General features: G+C 36.7%; 1 protein-coding gene across 1 annotated transcript; it reads right to left on the bottom strand.

Annotated features, from left to right (window-relative positions):
- Positions 1–1,804: 1,804 nt before the first annotated feature.
- LOC110460922 (zinc finger protein 226-like) lies at positions 1,805–11,292 on the bottom strand. Its single transcript, XM_021514139.1, has 2 exons — positions 11,208–11,292; positions 1,805–5,518 (listed from the first exon to the last, which is right to left on the bottom strand). The coding sequence occupies exon 2, from the start codon at positions 4,861–4,863 to the stop codon at positions 3,472–3,474; it is 1,392 nt and encodes a 463-aa protein (XP_021369814.1). The 5' UTR covers positions 4,864–5,518; positions 11,208–11,292; the 3' UTR covers positions 1,805–3,471.
- Positions 11,293–19,148: the final 7,856 nt, after the last annotated feature.

Raw genomic sequence — 19,148 nt, 5'->3', positions numbered from 1 at the left:
GCTATCGTAATATTTCCATAACATAAATCTACTGTCGTTATCGTAATGTTTTCAAAACAGACATCGACTGTCGCTATCGTAATGTTTAAATAACATACATCCACTGTCGCTATTGTAATGTTTACAAAACAGACATCTACTGTCGCTATCGTAATGTTAACAAAACATACATCCACTGTTGTTATCGTAATGTTTACAAAACATAGATCTACTGTTGCTATCGAAATATTTACAAAACATGCATTTACTGTCCCTATCGAAAAGTTTACAAAACAAACACGGACTGTCGCTATCGTAATTTTTACATAACATAAATCTACTGGCGCTATCGTAATGTTTACATAGCATACATCCACTGTCGCTATCGTCATGTTTACATAACATACATCCCCTGTCGCTATCGTAATGTTTATAAAACATACATTCACTGGCTCTATCGTAATGTTTACAAAACAAACATCCACTGTCGCTATTGTAATGTTTACATAACATACACCCACTGTCGCTATCGTTATGTTTACATAACATACATCCGCTGTCGCTATCGTTATGTTTATAAAACATACATCCCCTGTCACTATCGTAATGTTTACATAACAGACATCCACTGTCGCTATCGTAATATTTTCATAACATACATCTACTGTCGCTGTCGTAATATTTACAAAACATAAATCTACTGTCGCTAGCGTAATGTTTACATAAGAGACATCCACTGTCGCTATCGTTATGTTTACATAACATACATGTACTGTCGCTATCGTAATATTTCCATAACATAAATCTACTGTCGCTAGCGTAATGTTTACATAAGAGACATCCACTGTCGCTATCGTAATGTTTACATAACATACATCCACTGTCGTTATCGTAATGTTTACAAAACACACATCTACTGTTGCTATCGAAATGTTTACAAAACATGCATTTACTGTCCCTATCGAAAAGTTTACAAAACAAACACGTACTGTCGCTATCGTAATGTTTACAAAACAAACATCCACTGTCGCTATCGTAATGTTAACAAAACATACATCCACTGTTGTTATCGTAATGTTTACAAAACAAACATCCACTGTCGCTATCGTAATGTTTACAAAACATAAATACACTGTCGTTATCGTAAAGTTTACATTACATACATCCACTGTCGTTATCGTAATGTTTACATTACATACATCTACTGTTGCTATCGAAAAGTTTACAAAACAAACATCCACTGTCGTTATCGTAAAGTTTACAAAACATACTCGTCTACTGTTGCTATCGAAATGTTTACAAAACAAACATCCATTGTCGTTATCGTAAAGTTTACATAACATACATCTACTGTTGCTATCGTAATGTTTACAAAACATACATCTTCTGATGCTATCATAATGTTTATTATCAGACATCTACTGTCGCTATCGTAATGTTTACAAAACAAACATCCACTGCGCTATCGTAATGTTTACAAAACATACATCCACTGTCGTTATCGTAATGTTTACATTACATACATCCACTGTTGCTATCGAAATGTTTACAAAACATGCATTTACTGTCGCTATCGAAAAGTTTACAAAACATACATCTTCTGTTGCTATCGAAATGTTTACAAAACATGCATTTACTGACGCTATCGAAAGGTTTACAAAACAAACATCTACTGTTGCTATAGTTGTTTACAAAACAAACATTTACTGTCGCTATCGAAATGTTTAGATGATCTGTATTTTGCCAACTAATACAGTTACAGTAGATGTTATCAAACAGCCACATAGACTATCTATAGTATAAAGAACAGACAAAGTTATCCCAAGATTTGCTTTATTTTATTTTATTTTCATTTTTTTGGCGACGAGAGTTGATGAGGTTTGAATTACAAAACAATTAAATCATTGTCAACATTTTGTTCTAACTCTTTTGCAATGAATTAGTGAGTTTGATATTTTGCCACCTTTTAACACAGTAATGGTTTATTACACTTTAATAATTTTCTGATGTCCTCAAATATGTCTGCAGTTCAAAATATTAACCAAAACAATGGCATCACATTTGTAAGGATCATCAAATGTGATGTCATTGTTTTGTTTAATATTTTGGACTGCAGACATATTTCAGAGAATCATTAAAGTGTTTACGTACTAAACCATTTGTGCGTTAAAAAGTAGTCAAAATATCAACCTTACTAATTCATAGTCCTATAATTATCACAATGTCTTTTTAGACATCTTCCTGAATTAGACGAATCACACAAACATATCCTAACTACAGACATCAACAATTGCCAGGTTTCTTTCCTGTATGGCATTGTGTATTCTGATATACTTCAGTGGGGATTCTCTCCTAGTTGCTTACTTACTTTAGAAATTACTGTAAATATAGCTTCATTTGAGTCCTTCCTATCGATATTTGTAACGACTGTCTCCACTTTGGTTCTCCAGATGTGTCTGTAGATTGAAGGATGGAGTAAAATCGCAGTCATCACATATTTAACATGTCTCCTGTAAATTATTGAAACACCGACTCCTGCCAGTCGACATTACAATCGTATACTAGTTTGATCTCGTTACTTGTCCCGATATGTCAGTGTAAATTATCCAGTTATATTCCTCAACACTGACACTTGTAAAGATTGTCTTAGGTGTCTGACCTAAAATGTGAAAGGTAAGAAATTTGATTTGTAATGTTTATTACAAATCTCCTACCACAGCCGTCACACTTGTAGATGTTCTTGTGTGAATCGTAGTGCGAGAGAAAATCATTTACTACAGACATCACAATCAGTGTGTCTTGGAATGTTTCTTTAGTCAATCATCAGTGAGCGACTAAAATCCTTACCACAAACATCACAAGGCTACTCTCCGGGAGGTATACTGAAATGTCTCTGTAGGTCAGAAATTATCATGAAGTTTCTTAGCAAAGACTTAGAAATCCTGAAATGTTTCTGAAGGTTATATTATATGCCTTCCCTACCACAGACAACACGTGAAAGGCTCCTCTCGAGGCATGTGTGTCATTTGCATCTTACCATTACCATTGAAATTAAAATTAAATGGTTATTTCCACAGGTGCTAGCTTCGACTGTCAAGGTTTATATTAAAAGTGTTTTAACAGATGAGGCTAGTACATATACTTGTGGGTTATCTACAGATACTAGCCTCAACTGTCAAGCTTTATATCAAAGGTGTATTAACAGATGAGGCTACTACATATATACTTGTGGGTATTCAACTGTCAAGGTTTATATCAAAGGTGTATTAACAGATGAGGCTAGTACATATATACTTGTGGGTATTCAACTGTCAAGGTTTATATCAAAGGTGTATTAACAGATGAGGCTAGTACATATACTTGTGGGTTTTCTACAGATACTAGCCTCAACTGTCAAGGTTTATATCAAAGGTGTATTAACAGATGAGGCTAGTACATGTACCTGTGGGTATTCTTGGTGTCCTAATATGTGCCTGCTGGTTAGATGTCAAACTAAACCCCGTACGTAACTTCACCCTTGTAATGTTTCTCTCCTATATGTACCCTAGCATGTTTCCGAAGTGTAGATGATTCACTAAATTGTTTACCACAGACATCACACTTGTATGGTTTTTCTCCTGTATGTGTCCTGATATGTCTCTGTAGGTCATGTGATTGAGTAAACCCTTTACCACAGACATCACACTTGTAAGGCTTCTCTCCTGTATGTGTCCTGATATGTCTCTGTAGACCAGATGGATGATGAACTCCCTTCCCACAGACATCACACGTGTAAGGTTTGTCTCCTGTATGTATCCTGATATGTTTCTGTAGCACGTGAGATCGACTAAACCCCTTACCACAGACATCGCACTTGTATGGCTTCTCTCCAGTATGTATTCTGCTATGTATCTGTAGCACGTTAGATCGACTAAACCCCTTACCACAGATATCACACTTGTATGGCTTCTCTCCTGTATGTATCCTGAAATGTATCTGCAAATCTGGTGATTGACTAAATTTCTTATCGCAGATATCACACTTGTAGGGCTTCTCTCCTGTATGCGTCCTGAAATGTCTTTGTAGATAAGATGGATGATGGAAATCCTTACCACAGACATCACACTTGTAGGGCTTTTCTCCTGTATGTGTCCTGATATGTGCCTGCAGGCGAGGGGCCTGACTAAATCCCTCACCACAGACATCGCACTGGTAATGCTTTACTTTTGTATGTGTTTTAATGTGTTTCTGCAGGTAAGGTGATTGACCAAACTTCTTACCACAGACATCACACTTGAAGGGTTTCTCTCCTGTATGCATCCGGAAATGATTCTGTAGGTTACATTGATGAATAAATTCCTTACCACAAGTATCGCATTTGTAGGACTTCTCTCCTGTATGTGTCCTTAAATGTCTCTGTAGGTCAGGTGATTGACTAAAACGGTTTCCACAGACATCACACTTGAAAGGCTTCTCTCCCGAGTGTGTTCTAGAGTGTGTCTTTAGTTTAAATTGATTAGTAAATACCTTTCCACAGACATCACACTTGTAAGAGTTTTCTCCAGTATGAATTTTTATATGTTCCTGAAGGTTTGATGAATGACTGTATCCTTTATCACAGACGTCGCACTTGTAAGGCTTCTCTCCTGTATGGACCCTGAAGTGTATATTGAGGGTAGAAATTTGATTAAATCCCTTACCACAGACATCACACGTGTAAGGTGTCACACCAGTATGTTTCCTGAGGTGCTTATTAAGGGTAGATTGTTGACTAAACCCCTTACCACAGACATCACACTTGTAAGGCTTCTCTCCTGTATGTGTATATTGGTGGTGTATTAAGATATCTTTATTACGAAACATTCTACCACAAACATCACACTTAACGTTGTTTGTTTCCTCCATTTTGCCAGAGTTATTGTGTAAGTTGTTTTATAAATACTACAAAATTAAAGGCACAGCAGAATGTTTGTACAAAATCATTCCAATTTTTGAAGCATTTATCATCCAAGTAGAAAATGAATGGTATGATGATTTTGTTGTTTACATTTGTCTCCTGTACAGTTCACTGGAAGGTTGTTTACAAGTGTCTCCTGTACAGTTCACTGAAAGGTTGTTAACAAGTGTCTCCTGTACAGTTCACTGGAAGGTTGTGTACAAGTGTCTCCTGTACAGTTCACTGAAAGGATGTTAACAAGTGTCTCCTGTACAGTTCTCTGGAAGGTTGTTTACAAGTGTCTCCTGTACAGTTCCCTGGAAGGTTGTTAACAAGTGGCTCCTGTACAGTTCTCTGGAAGGTTGTTTACAAGTGTCTCCTGTACCGTTCACTGGAAGGTTGTTAACAAGTGTCTCCTGTACAGTTCACTGGAAGGTTGTTAACAAGTGTCTCTTGTACAGTTCACTGGAAGGTTGTTTACAAGTGTCTCCTGTACAGTTCACTGGAAAGTTGTTAACAAGTGTCTCCTGTACAGTTCACTGGAAGGTTGTTAACAAGTGTCTCCTGTACTGTTCACATTGTCTAAGAGTGGTACTATACCATACAGAATTCGCTGGAGAGTAGCTGAAACACAAAATACAAATCAGATTAAGAACTATTGACAGGAGGCACAGAGGGCCTGAATCACTGACCTAGCTATTAGAAAAATAATGTAAAAATATTCTCAATAAAAGTACTTTTGCAAATTTCTATATGAGTCTCCTTGTTTAAGAATGTTCCAGACCAAATGAAACTTTATGCTTCCCTATCCCAGCATGCTACTAGTCAAATATCAACACCCAGAGCCTCCTGGTATTGAAGAAGAAGTTATTTAAAGATATTTACATAGTTGACCCCTGTGACCTTGAAAGTTAGTCAAGGCTATTTATTTGGTGAAACTTTTTTGTCCCAGGAACCTACTGGCAAAGTATTATTGCTCTGGGACTCCTGGTTATTCTGAGGAAGCTGTTTAAAGCGTATTTAACCTGTGACCTTGAAAGTAGGTCAAGTCATTTATTTGAGGATACTTTATAGCACTCTGTCCCAGGTACCTTCTGGCCAAATACCATTGCTCTAGGCCTTTTTGTTATTCAGAAGATGTTTAAAGATTTAAACATATTTGACCCGTGACCTTGAAAGTAGGTCAAGGTCATTCATATGAGGAAAATTCATAGCACTCTGTCCAAGGTACCTACTGGCCAAATATCATTGCTCTGGGCCTCCTGGTTATTCAGAAGTATTTGTTAAAGGTTTTTAACATTTTTTACCTGTGTTCTTAAAAATAAATCAAGGTCATTTATTTGAGGACACTTTATAGCACTCTGTCCTAGGTACTGTACCTACTGGCTAAATATCATTGCTCTAGGCCTCTTTGTTGTTCAGAATGAGATGTTTAAAGGTTTTTACATATTTGACCCCTGTGACCTTGAAAGTAGGTCAAGATCATTTATTTGAGGAAATTTTATAGCAGTTTTAGCACTCTGTCCCAGGTATCTACTTGCCAAATATAAGGGCCCTAGGCTAGGTCTTCCAGTTCTTTTGATGAAGTCAACTGTAGTGGCAGATGAGCTTTTCAGAAATTTAATAATATCTCGTTCTATTTAGAGAAAACTAAATGATCACAGGTGAATTTTTGGATCATATTTAGTAAGCTTGAGATAGTTGCAATACAGAAATGGCCTATATGAGGTAAAAGGATCATCTTTATATAATTTGTGTAGCAAAATAAATATAAACCACAAAAGAAAAATACACACCCCACCAATTATCATCAAGTCTACCGTCATCTCTGAAGCAAACAACCCAAAACCCTTACATCAGGTATTAAACAGTATGTGTTACATCTGGTTCTCTTATGTACCGATCTAACCATTTACAATCAGACAATGATAAAGAACTTTAGGCAAGACTGTTTTGAGTTTGGCCAAGTGAAGATAGCGCTGCATAACGAAAGACATAATGGGGGTTGGGTGGTGCAGTGGATAGCACACGTGCCTTTCACCAAGGCGGCCGAGGTTTGATGGGGTCACCTGCCCCTGACCATGCAGATTTTCTCTGGTTCTCCAGTTTCCTTCCACATTAAGACCCCCCCACCCCCCACTCCCTCCTCCCCGGTAACATCGATCTGGGCCAATTAGAGTGATTAATAAAAGTTGAAATAAATTGATTCATAATTGCTGTGACAAGTTAAGACCAGCACTATATGTTTGCCATTACCTGTACATTATACATCTGTTGGATTTTTATAACTTTCTTGTTTGCTATATTTTATCAAGTTATATATATATATATATACTATAGTCAATTGATCCATTTTAATTCCATGAAATGTTGCCTTACTAAATGTATTTGAATATTGTAACAATAGGTCAAAAGGGCCTGCATACGTTTCTCTCACGAAATGACAAGATATTGTCATTAAATATCACGTTAGAAATATTTCCCAATTTTGGCTTCCAAAGTTTGGCTCCGACGTCACTCAGCATATTCTTGAGTGTAACACCATTCTTTTATACAAGTTTGAGTCCCTGGTATCATTTCTTTTTGCATGCAATACCACACAGTAACTGGTCAAATGTCATGACTCTTTGACCTTTCCTTTCTTCAGAAAGGGTTTGAGTGTTATTGAGTTTTTGAGTGAACTACCAGCTAAATATAATTAGGCTTGTGATGGAGGAATGGATTGCTAAATCAATTTAAATTTCCTCATTTAATATAAACAAGAGGCCCATTAGCCTTAACGGTCACCTGAGTTATGTAAAAACTGATGTTATCGATGTTGCCAAATGAAAAAGAAATCATTTTGTAACAAAGGTAACTTGAACTACATGTAATACAAAAGTAGTGTGAAAGATGAAAGATGTACTATGTACAAATAGTGGTTCTGTCTGAATCAGCTGACAGGAAATGTCCCTTTAGCTCAGTGGTAGAGCGTTGGCCTCCAGAACCTGGGGTCGTGGGTTCAATCCCAGCTGGGGCACCTCATATTTCCACTTCTTTCTTTCCTATTACAGTAGCTCGAGCTGTTGGACTTTTTTGGGGGTTTATTTGAGTAAGGTTACTGGCTAAAAAAAACCAGCTGTCCTATCAAATATCTAATATATTGATTCAACAATGAAGAGTTTTTGTGTATTGTAATTTGCTATTTGGCAGCTTTGCATCTTTTTATACTGAACATAAATTACATACAACTAAATGGTAAAAAACAAAAAAAATTGTGAGTTGACTACATCATCTAAATTTAACACCAGATATATATGAGAAAGATATTTGTTTTGAGCTTTTTGTGATAAAAAGGTCGCAAATTTTGCTAATAATGTAATAATTAACATTGTAAACGACAAACATACAAAGTGTTGTTTAAGAGAACAACCAGGCCTTTGGCAAAGTTATTTATAATATAACACTATGGATGATTACACCAATATTTTTAATCTTTTCCGGTTTATTCTTCTTGAAAAAATAATTTTGCTTCTGTGCATTTGTCAGACATTGCTTGTTCAGGGATAGTACTTAAGTCAATGAAGCCTTATCTGAGTCTGGAGAAGAATTCCAAGATGGCCAAAGCCCAAACTGTCATAGTATCAATGGCATACCATCAAATTGTCATCCAGTACCGATAATTCTAACCAAGTTTAAATTATTTCTAATGGCAATTAAACAAATGAAACTCAAAAATGTTATTTCCCTATATAAACTATAGTAAAGTTTACCTCCTCCCCAGAGGGACACATGAGACCCCAGGGTAATGAAATTCACAATTTTGGTAAAGCACCTTAAGACCCTTTCATCTATAAAGAGTATTTGATTCTACCATATCTGGGTCTTGAGTAGAAAATTTTTGAAATTTCAGCCAATTCAACCCCTTTTGGCCCCACCCATCAGCCCCTGGGGGTCAGTCAGGGCTGATATGTGCATATCATCAAACTGTTATCCAATACTGATAATGCTAACCAAGTTTGAATTAATTGCAATGGTCTTGAGAAGAAGAATTTTGAAATTTTAGTCAATTTGACCCTTTTTGGTCCCGCCCCTCAGGCCCCTTGGGGCTGGGGACCATATCATTCACATTTTTGGTTGACCTTTGGCCATGGAAGGTTTCTGCAAAATTTCGTTGAAATTGGTTCAGGGGTTTAGAGAAGAAGTTGAAAATGTAAATTGTTTACGGACGCACGACGAACGACAAAAGGCGATCGCAATCTAATTAAAAAAAAGGTGACCTAGAAACCCACCTACAGTATTTTCATGTCTGTATCCAGTGATTTTTTTGCTCAGTTTTACAGCCGAAAATTTCAATAAAAACTAGCTATATTTTCCCAATTCATACAGGAACAGGTATTGTAAAATTTAAGTAAAAAAATCACAAGGAAACAGGACTTACCTCCCCTTAATCATGTACAATTATCTAATAACTGAACAAGATATTATAGATCAAATTAATTTATTCATAGTAATAAGCCACAATATTTTCTTCCCTCCATTGAAGAACCTTTTCAATGAAACTATCTCTAATAGTGGAATTAATTCATCACTTTTGAAATGTAGCTGAAGTAAATGATACATGTATATGATCTTTACAAAGGCAAAGGTGATACTGCTGATCCAGGTTGTTTGTTTGTTTGAGTGGTTTTAAGTCTGCTTCACCAACAAGTAGTTCGGTTATCCAGCAGACAACCTGATCCATAGACTATAGACCTATATATAGCTCCTTTATCAGAAATATCTAAAAGTATGGGAAATGGGGAAAAAATTAAACTTTCAATATATAACATAAGTAAAAATCTAGATAAAGATAAGGATAATTTATGTACATTGTATCAAATTTGTGTTTCTTGAAAAAGATTTTAGTTTCTCGACATAATTAATTAGTCTCTGATTTAGTTTGGCATACAGGAATCTCTGGATTATTGTATAACCTGAAAAATTATGGAAGCTCATGTTAATATCAAGGACTGGTTAGAAAACTACTTAACTATAGGATTTCCTAAAGTATTATGGAAGGTCATAGCTCTATATACCCCTAAAAATATCAACGCCTGTGTTCTTCAAAGCTCAGTTTAAGGCCCTTATATTAACCAGTATTTCTTTTATTTATAGATTATATAATTTGTGAAGTTTCTTCAAACATCAAGCTTTTAATTGATGATATATCTCTTTATATAATTGAATATAATAATCCAATATATATCAGCTTGTGGAATTTTAAGCAAAGACATAATGGGTTACTTAATTATTGGTCTAATTTTTAACAAATTTTCTAACAAAACAGTAAAGCTGACAGTTTCTAGAAGAAACACTCACCTCCAGCCTATTTCCTATTTCGTCTTTCTATTCCGGGGTCACACACAGCTTGAAACATACATTCTGACTCAAGTTGTATGTTTACATGTATTACAGTTTATTAATAATTTGACAAATCAAAACACATGTCTCTTTGATAGAGACTAAACTTGGCAACTTGATAGGATTATATGTTAGCTTTGAAATATTCAAAAGAATTTAGGACGCCACCAATGTACTCAAATTGATAAAGTGTTATACTGACATATAACAAGTTTGTTGATGTCATTGTTTTCTTTGGTAGTGAAAGTAGACAATTAATACCTGAAAAACGTGCAGAAAAGTAGTTTTTGTACCATTCTTTATTTAATTTAGTCAGCCCGAAAAACAAAGTATGCCATATGGTAACCTAGATACATTTTTCTACAAGTTTTCTTTTTATTCTTATAGAAAAAGTAAATATATCCTATGCAAATTAAAGCATTTGTTTTTTTTGTGATTCAAAATTAAGCAGATACAAAAGTCACATGGTGCCACAGAATATGCTATGTGTCTTTTGATTACATGTATAATTAGTATAGGTGGGCACAGAAACTGGTCACATGAGGATTGAACATAATATGCATGTTGCTTTAACAGATTTCGCCTTTATTACCCTAGAGTAAAGGAAGTGTTTGCAGACTGATTAAATTCGAGTTAAAATTAAAAACTGATTTTCGAGTTAAAATTAAAGACTTAACATTGTTCGGAATAAGATTCATCAGTTTGGTATGAATAATAAAGGCGAAATTTGTTTTGAACACAATCAGGGATTGAAAACTTATTTTGCGAGCTTTCGAAAACATCTGTTGCGACCGGTGTGTCAACTAGGATAACTAAACCGCTGAAAACACAGCCAACAAAATACAATCATGCCAAACTTTCCATCATATCAGCAAACTAATACGACATGTATATATTTCGTCTTTGAATAAAACTTATCCTTATATGTTACCTGAATGACCGCTATCGATCTGCTTATCCTTATCGCAGCTAATACATGGACAAAAATATGTGTATTTGTTGACACCATTTCGAACCGGAAGTGCGGATACTACTAAAGATGTGAATAATGACAGGAATTGACAAGAATACAAATTAGAATCGGTCTAAAACAGTATTTTATTCAATAATCATGCATGGTTAGGGCATACATGTAACTTCAGAGAAATTGGAAAACAATCTCAAAGCTTATATAAATACGTTTAAATAAATATATGGCTAGAAAACTATAGCCTATGTTGAGAGAAAGACGTACAAAGCACAGGGACCTGAGAATTTGTTACAGCTATATTTGGACCTAAACTATGGTGTTCAGAGTAATTTTACATGTTTTAGGGGTTTAGATCGACTTTCAATAAAAATGACACCCCCAGTGATTATATATTAAACATGTAAAATTCCTGTGAACACCTAATTAGGTTTAGGTCCAAATTTTATATAGCTGTAACAAATTATCATGATCATGTCCATGTGCTACAGATTTAGGTGTACTAATGGCTGAACTTGAAGACACAATCTGTACACACTGGACGACAACTGTGGGATGGTTGGGTCACCATCGTGGTGCTGATAGTTAATAATAGTGATCACACAAACATACGTTGATTTTTTTTTTTTTATTTACAAATGTAACAGAGCGCGTGATTAATCAAATATGAATCACTGCCTCCGCATGGGATCGAACCCGGGCCCTCTGGCTTACTAGCCTTACGCTCAACCGATAGAGCTAAAGCGAAGTTCTCTATAGCCGAGCGATATGTTTCGGCTAGTATCACCAGGGTTACATACTCCCCTTCCAGGAAAGAACTCGTCCCCGAGTTTTCCAAGTGTAACAGTGATGCCTGTGGAGCAAGGCCGAGAATTTTCCCCGGGTCCCTACGTGGGCGCGAATGTAACAGAGCGCGTGATTAATCAAATATAAATCACTTCCTCCGCATGGGATCAAACCCGGGACCTCTGGCTTACTAGACTTACGCTCAACCGATCGAGCTAAAGAGAAGTTCTCTATAGCCGAGCGATATGTTGCGGCTAGTATCACCAGGGTTACACAAACCATTCCTCTCTAAATATTTGAATTATTATTACATGTACTTTGGTAATATTTGATGACTTCTAGAAATGCAAAGGAACCTGGTATCTCTTTTTCAAATGTATCTTGTGCGGCATTCTCTACACGTAACGTTAGTGCAGGCAAATTCGTCACATAAGTAATGGTTTCGGTTAATAATTCGTCCAAAAACGCATGTATCAAAATGCCGACGAGCACCAGCACAGAAGAAGATTTGACTGAAATGCCTATAAATAAACATTGTTGTAAACACGCATGAATGACGTCACGCAGTCCATTTGTGACGTCACCAGGCCTTCCGTGGTTTTGCTCAAAGGTGCAGGCAGTTTCGCCACCTTCAAACATTAAACTAATTCACAAGTAATCTAAGTGTTTAAATGTAAACTTTTGTATGTTTATGTTACACAAGTCGTACTGATACGAACAGCTCCAAATGTGTGGGTGTAATTAAGCATTGAACTGTTTTGTATGGTATTTATGATCTATTTGAATGACACAGCTTTGCAAGCAAACAACATAATGCGCGCTAGCCACATTACAGTCCACAAAATAGTTCAATAGTTTGAACAGCGTGTTTGTCGCGTGCTGATTGGCAAACAAAGTAGTACTTTGAAATTTTAACAAACACTTCAATGTTATTCCACAATTCAGTATAAATACAATTGCGAATGATATGTCTATAGGGTGATTTAAGTTTATCAATAGAACTCTGAGCTGAAAGTTAGATTTGAAATTGTTTCGATTTTTCTCCAGAACAAATTTAGCGCATGGATAAATACAGTGAACACCGTAAATCCGACCTTGCCCTCCACGAGGGAGTTATTTTTGGAAGTTAATTCGAACTTTTCTATTTGCTCATTTTGTGAAGAATCCAGACGTGAATTTATTTGTTGATTGTATGGGAACCTGACAACAGTCGGTAGATTCTATAACAGTCTCGTTATTTGACATGTCGTCAGAAACTGAGGAACAGTGGATGCGAGACGCGTGAAACTGATAGCGTTTGAAGTTTCGTTACAAATGTCTGAAATGTTTATGTGTGTTGTGACTCATATCAGTAGTTCTGTAACATATGTGTCAGTAGGTCTATAGAATATGTGTATTTCAGACATTTGTAACGAACCCCTGTTGATCAGTGCAGTGTAACAGACGATATTTCTGATAAATTGCATGAGCGTTAAAATTGTTTCCATTGCCGGCATTGGTGGTTTCAACCGATGTGCATTTTGTACGATATTGCAGACCTTTGTCTTGTTTTCGTTGTAATAAAAGTGTTTTTTATTTTATTTTTTATTTTGCACATAAATTTACAAATCTCACAATGCCCAGCGATATTTCAGCAGCCGTCATGTTTATTTATATTGGATATTGTAGTTCCGGTCAGTGTTGTATTAATACGCTAAGAATTGTGTCTCGTGATGCATGGTAATTAAAGTCCTATCAACGACACAGCTTTCAAAGAGGCTATATAGTGACAATGCCATGCAAATGTAAATATCAATGATTAACATTGAATTACATGGCTTTCTCCGACCAAAACGTCGTTCCGTTAATACGTCACTTTAACAAATAAGACAAAACATTAATAAAGTGCAACGGGCTCGACCACGCGCGTGAGTTTATTTAGGGGATAGTACGTTAGAACATGAAATTTGGGTTTGAACTCGAGACCGATAGGTCGAGAGTTTAAACCAAATTTCATGTTCTAATCGCCAGTATAGACACGAAAAACAACGTACTATCCCCATTCTAACACACATTAACAAATATACTACGCTAATATGTTTAGAAACATTGTATTATACTTTGTGACCTGAACTGATGACGTGTCATTCTGCAGCGGACTGACCAATCGGAAAGAAGCTTTCAAAAGTCGGTCATTTGGCCCCGCCCATACTGGCCAGCGCTCGATCTGTATATTGACGAGACGGAATATTTGGATTGTTCGTGAACGTCCTGTTACCAAAGTTTATACGACACATTTGGATTAATATTGACCAAGTTCTTACATGTCCATGTCAGTATGCATACCAATATGTGCTTATCGAAAAAATCGGTGATTATTTGTATAGATTTGTGAAGAGTTTTGTGTAAATGCATACGACACATGTGAAATGTTTCATTTGATTTGGGATCTAAATAGATGCCTTCACACGGATGGAACGAACGTTTCAGTAATAAATGGAGGTTAGACCAAGGAATGAATACTTTTTACTTTTTAATTCATTCAACAAATACATTTCATCGGTCGTTTCTGTTCTGTTACCTGCTAGCCTTATCAGCGGGATTTCGCTAAGAGGCGAGCTTGACGCCATATTGTTTTGGTTTGAAACGGGGCGTGGCTTAATTGCGATGGGAGGAGCTTAACACGATTGAACATGATTCTATCGCAGATTAGAACATGGTCCGTATCCAATCAAAACACGCGTAGCAAACGAATCGTGTTAGAATTAGGGGATAGTACGTTGTTTTAAGTGGCTATACTGGCGTTTAGAACATGAAATTTGGGTTTGAACTCGAGACCGATAGGTCGAGAGTTTAAACCAAATTTCATGTTCTAATCGCCAGTATAGACACAAAAAACAACGTTCTATCCCCATTCTAACACACTTTAACAAATATACTACGCTAATATGTTTAGAAACAATTATTTCCTTGTACAAAAGTACGTAGTAAAATACTTTGTGACCTGAACTGGCGATGTGTCAATCTGCAGCGGACTGACCAATCGGAAAGAAGCTTTCAAAAGTCGGTCATTTGGCCCGCCCATACTGGCGAGCGCTCGATCTGTATGTTGACGAGGCGGAATATTTGGATTGTTCGTGAACGTCCTGTTACCGAAGTTTATACGACATATTTGGATTTATATTGACCAAGTTTTTACATTTCCATGTCAGTATGCATACCAATCTGTGCTTATCGACAAAATCGGCGATTATTTGTATAGATTTGTGAAGAGTTTTGTGTAAATGCATACGACACATGTGAAATGTTTCATTTGATTTGGGATCTAAATAGATGCCTTCACACGGATGGAACGAACGTTTCAGTAATAAATGGAGGTAAGACCAAGGAATGAGTACTTTTTACTTTTAAATTCATTCAAACAAATACATTTCATCGGTCGTTTCTGTTCTGTTGCCTGCTAGCCTTATCAGCGGGATTTCGCTAAGAGGCGAGCTTGACGCCATATTGTTTTGGTTTGAAACGGGGCGTGGCTTAAGTGCGATGGGAGGAGCTTAACACGATTGATCATGATTCTATCGCAGATTAGAACATGGTCCGTATCCAATCAAAACACGTGTTGCAAACGAATCGTGTTAGAATACACAATAACTCACCTTCACCAACTACAAAACCACACATCACAAATAACCATTTCTCAAATATCTACTCCGCGTCCTCCCTTTCAAAAAATCAAATTATACTTCATCTTTGTATAATATCTTTAAATTTTCCAAAAACCAGAAACTAACAGTGTACGGGTATACCGGTGTGTGTATATACACCCGAAACACTGCTCACCCCGTGACGTAACTCCGGTATCGGAAAAAACAATTTCATCCTAATTCATTCCATTCAAACGAATAAAATTATATTTTCTTATTTGTGATATAGTTAATTCTCGGTTTTTGAAGAAACTGATTAATGTTATTTGCGAAAGATGGCTGGTATCGGCTGAGATGATGTCAATTTACATGATACGCAATAAAGACTCAGTCCTGAACAAATTTAAACTTCCAATTTCCATCGGGTCCGGATGAGAGGGTCCAGGGCTTTCAACGACCCCCTCCCCCTCTGAATTCTGATTTTTGGATAATTTGTCACATGTACGTCTCCGATCGTCTTGCACGTCAACGGGAAACATCAGACAAATTAAAACGATTTTCTTTGGCTTGAAAACTTATTCAACAAAGACTGCCCGGCCATGTGTTGTAAATGTACTTACTTTTTTCATGTACAAATCAGTTTTTTGTAATTGTCGGTCTCTACGTACAATCAGGATACGATTGTACAGCAGTACTTTCAGGCCGACAACAAATTGCTTTCAGATATAAATCTAGATAATTTCTAGATGGTATTTTAATTTAAGTGTTGTAAGATCCTTGAATGTTAGTCGCAAACAATACTTTTAAAAAGATGCTGGTTGATTGTATTCTAAATACACATTGCATGAAATTGGAAACCGACGAATTATCAAATCGCGGATCTTTCCGATCGTCATTTCCATAAACTCGCATTGGATCGTCAGTACATTGCACATGTACCAAAGTACACAAAAGTTTGTAGAATACAATTTACTTGCATTGACGGCTCATTCGATCATTAACTGCAATTAGCGTTAAGATATGGGTATTTGCAATGTGTATGTAATGAATTTACACTAAATAACAACCAACTGGCCTCAGATTAATGAGTTTAGTTGACGAGATGTCCGTCGCACAGACCAAATTTTTAAGATTCGTTGTGTTACAAAATATTACATAATTGTTTTGATTAAAAGTATAACTTTTCCCTTCTTTTATCGCTTCTTGTCAAAATATTTGAAGGCATTAACTGTGTTGAAGACTATGGTGACGTTATTTACGTCACATCTTATGTATTATGACGTCATATGGCATTTTCGTCACAGGGTGGCGAATTTGGGTGCATGGCGAATTTGCCTGCACTAACGTTATACATTGTATATCTATTTTACAAGCATTGGGGATTAAGGTTTTTCGAATGTAATATTTTTTTATTAGGAATTTTGTGTTTTTATTTTGCGGCGTTCTTGCCCTTCTTTGTAAATGTGTTCTAGCGCCAAATCAGATATTTGCTTTTTTGTTTCATGCCAGTCGCTCAGTGGAGCAAGACTCAAATATTTCCGCAGTTCGCAGTAGAAGCGGGAATAATTTGTCTCGTGCGGCACGAGCAGCAGAGGAAGGCTAGTCACGTGTACTCAGGTACACGGGTGGTGGATGTTGTTAGCGTGGACATTTCTAGTCGCCTTCTCAGGAAGCACGGTTCGTTCTAAACTTAGGGATGTATAGGTTTTTTCTTGTGTGGTTCATTAGGTCTGAAAACAAGAGATCCCAGAGGGATCTTGGCGCCCACCATTGTACCATCTTCATTAGTTCTATGTCAGTTTGATCTTTTCTCTTTTTTTTTCTTCTCTTATCTGTTTGATCAGTTTGCCTGTCCGCCATCTTAATCAGTCTTTTGAAAAACCGCAAAAGTTAACATGCACAACTCAGGATCAAGGGGAACGCCTGTTCGCATACCTTGGTTTTCAGATGAGTCCAAAAATTTGATATGAATAACTTAGAACCAAGAGGAACCGTAATGTGAAATTTGAGAAAGATCCCTTCAACACCCTTTGAGCAATAGGACTAACAAAAACGTTTACTCCCAAATTCAATATGATCACCTGCCAACCATCTTGGTTTTCCAATCATCCCCAAATTCGAAATGCGGAACTAAGAACCATGGGGAACCTTCATGTGAAATTTGAGAAATATCCTTCTGGTATACTTTCTTAGAAATAGCACTTAACAAATTTTAAACTCTCAAATTCAGTTTGGCTTGCTATCGGCCATTTTGGTTTTGTGATCAGTCCCAAAAAGCGATATGCATAACTAGGGATCATTAAGAACCTCCATGTGATATTTGAAAAAGATCCCTCAAGTACTTTCCATAAAATAGCGCTAGCAAACTTTAACTCTCAAATTAAAGATGGCTGCCTGTCGGCCATTTTGGTTTTGTGATAAGTCCCAAAAATCGTTATGCATAACTAAGGACCATGGGGAATCTCCATGTAAAATTTGAGAAAGACCCCTGCAGTACTTTCTGAAAAATAGCGCTAACAAATTTTAACTCTCAAACTCTCGATGGCTGGCTGTCAGGCTGTGACCCTTTATTCAAAACATGTTACTGGCCAAATATCATCACCCTGGGCCTTTTGGTTATTCAGAGGAAATTTATAAAACAAGAATTCCACGAAAGTGGATGTGTCGCCTGCGCAGGAAGCTGGGAGATTACGAAAAAATAGATACACTTTTCATTTCAAGAAATAATGTTAAAAGTTATTTAATATTTATAGTAACAGTGACCTTGACCTGAAAAGCAATCCCAAGCAAGCACTTTTGGTAAGTAAGCACTGCATGAAGTTTGAGTTTGATCGGCCAAAGGAAACTCAAGTTATCGCACGAAAACAGATTTTCTATTTATAGTAACAGTGACCTTGACCTTTGACCTTCGGACCTGAAAAGCAATCCCAAGCAAGCACTTTTAGTAAGGAAGCACTGCATGAAGTTTGAGTTTGATCGACCAAAGGAAACTCAAGTTATCGCACGAAAACCTCTGTGCGGACGACGACGCCGACGCCGACATAGCAATACCTATGTGTCACCAGCTTTTCGCAGGCGACACAAAAATTAACATATCTGACCCCTGTGACTTTGAAAATGGGCAAAGGTAATTCATTTGAACAAATTTGGTAGACCTACATCCCAGCATCTTACTTGCCAAATATCATCATCATTGGCCTGTTGGTTTTTCAGATTAAGTTTAAAGATTTTACACATATTTGACACCTGTGACTTTGAATATAGGTCGACAACATTCATTTGAACAACCTTGGTAGCCCTTCTTCCCAGCATGTTTCTTTCCACAAATCAACACCCTAGACCCAGCATGTTTCTCTCCACATATCAACACCCTAGACCCAGCATGTTTCTCTCCACACATCAACACCCTAGACCCAGCATGTTTCTCTCCACACATCAACACCCTAGACCCAGCATGTTTCTCTCCACACATAAACACCCTAGACCCAGAATGTTA

This window comes from Mizuhopecten yessoensis, unplaced genomic scaffold (assembly GCF_002113885.1).
Source record: "Mizuhopecten yessoensis strain PY_sf001 unplaced genomic scaffold, ASM211388v2 scaffold10523, whole genome shotgun sequence".
NCBI lineage: Eukaryota > Metazoa > Mollusca > Bivalvia > Pectinida > Pectinidae > Mizuhopecten > Mizuhopecten yessoensis.
This window is presented reverse-complemented; position numbering and strand designations above follow the sequence as displayed.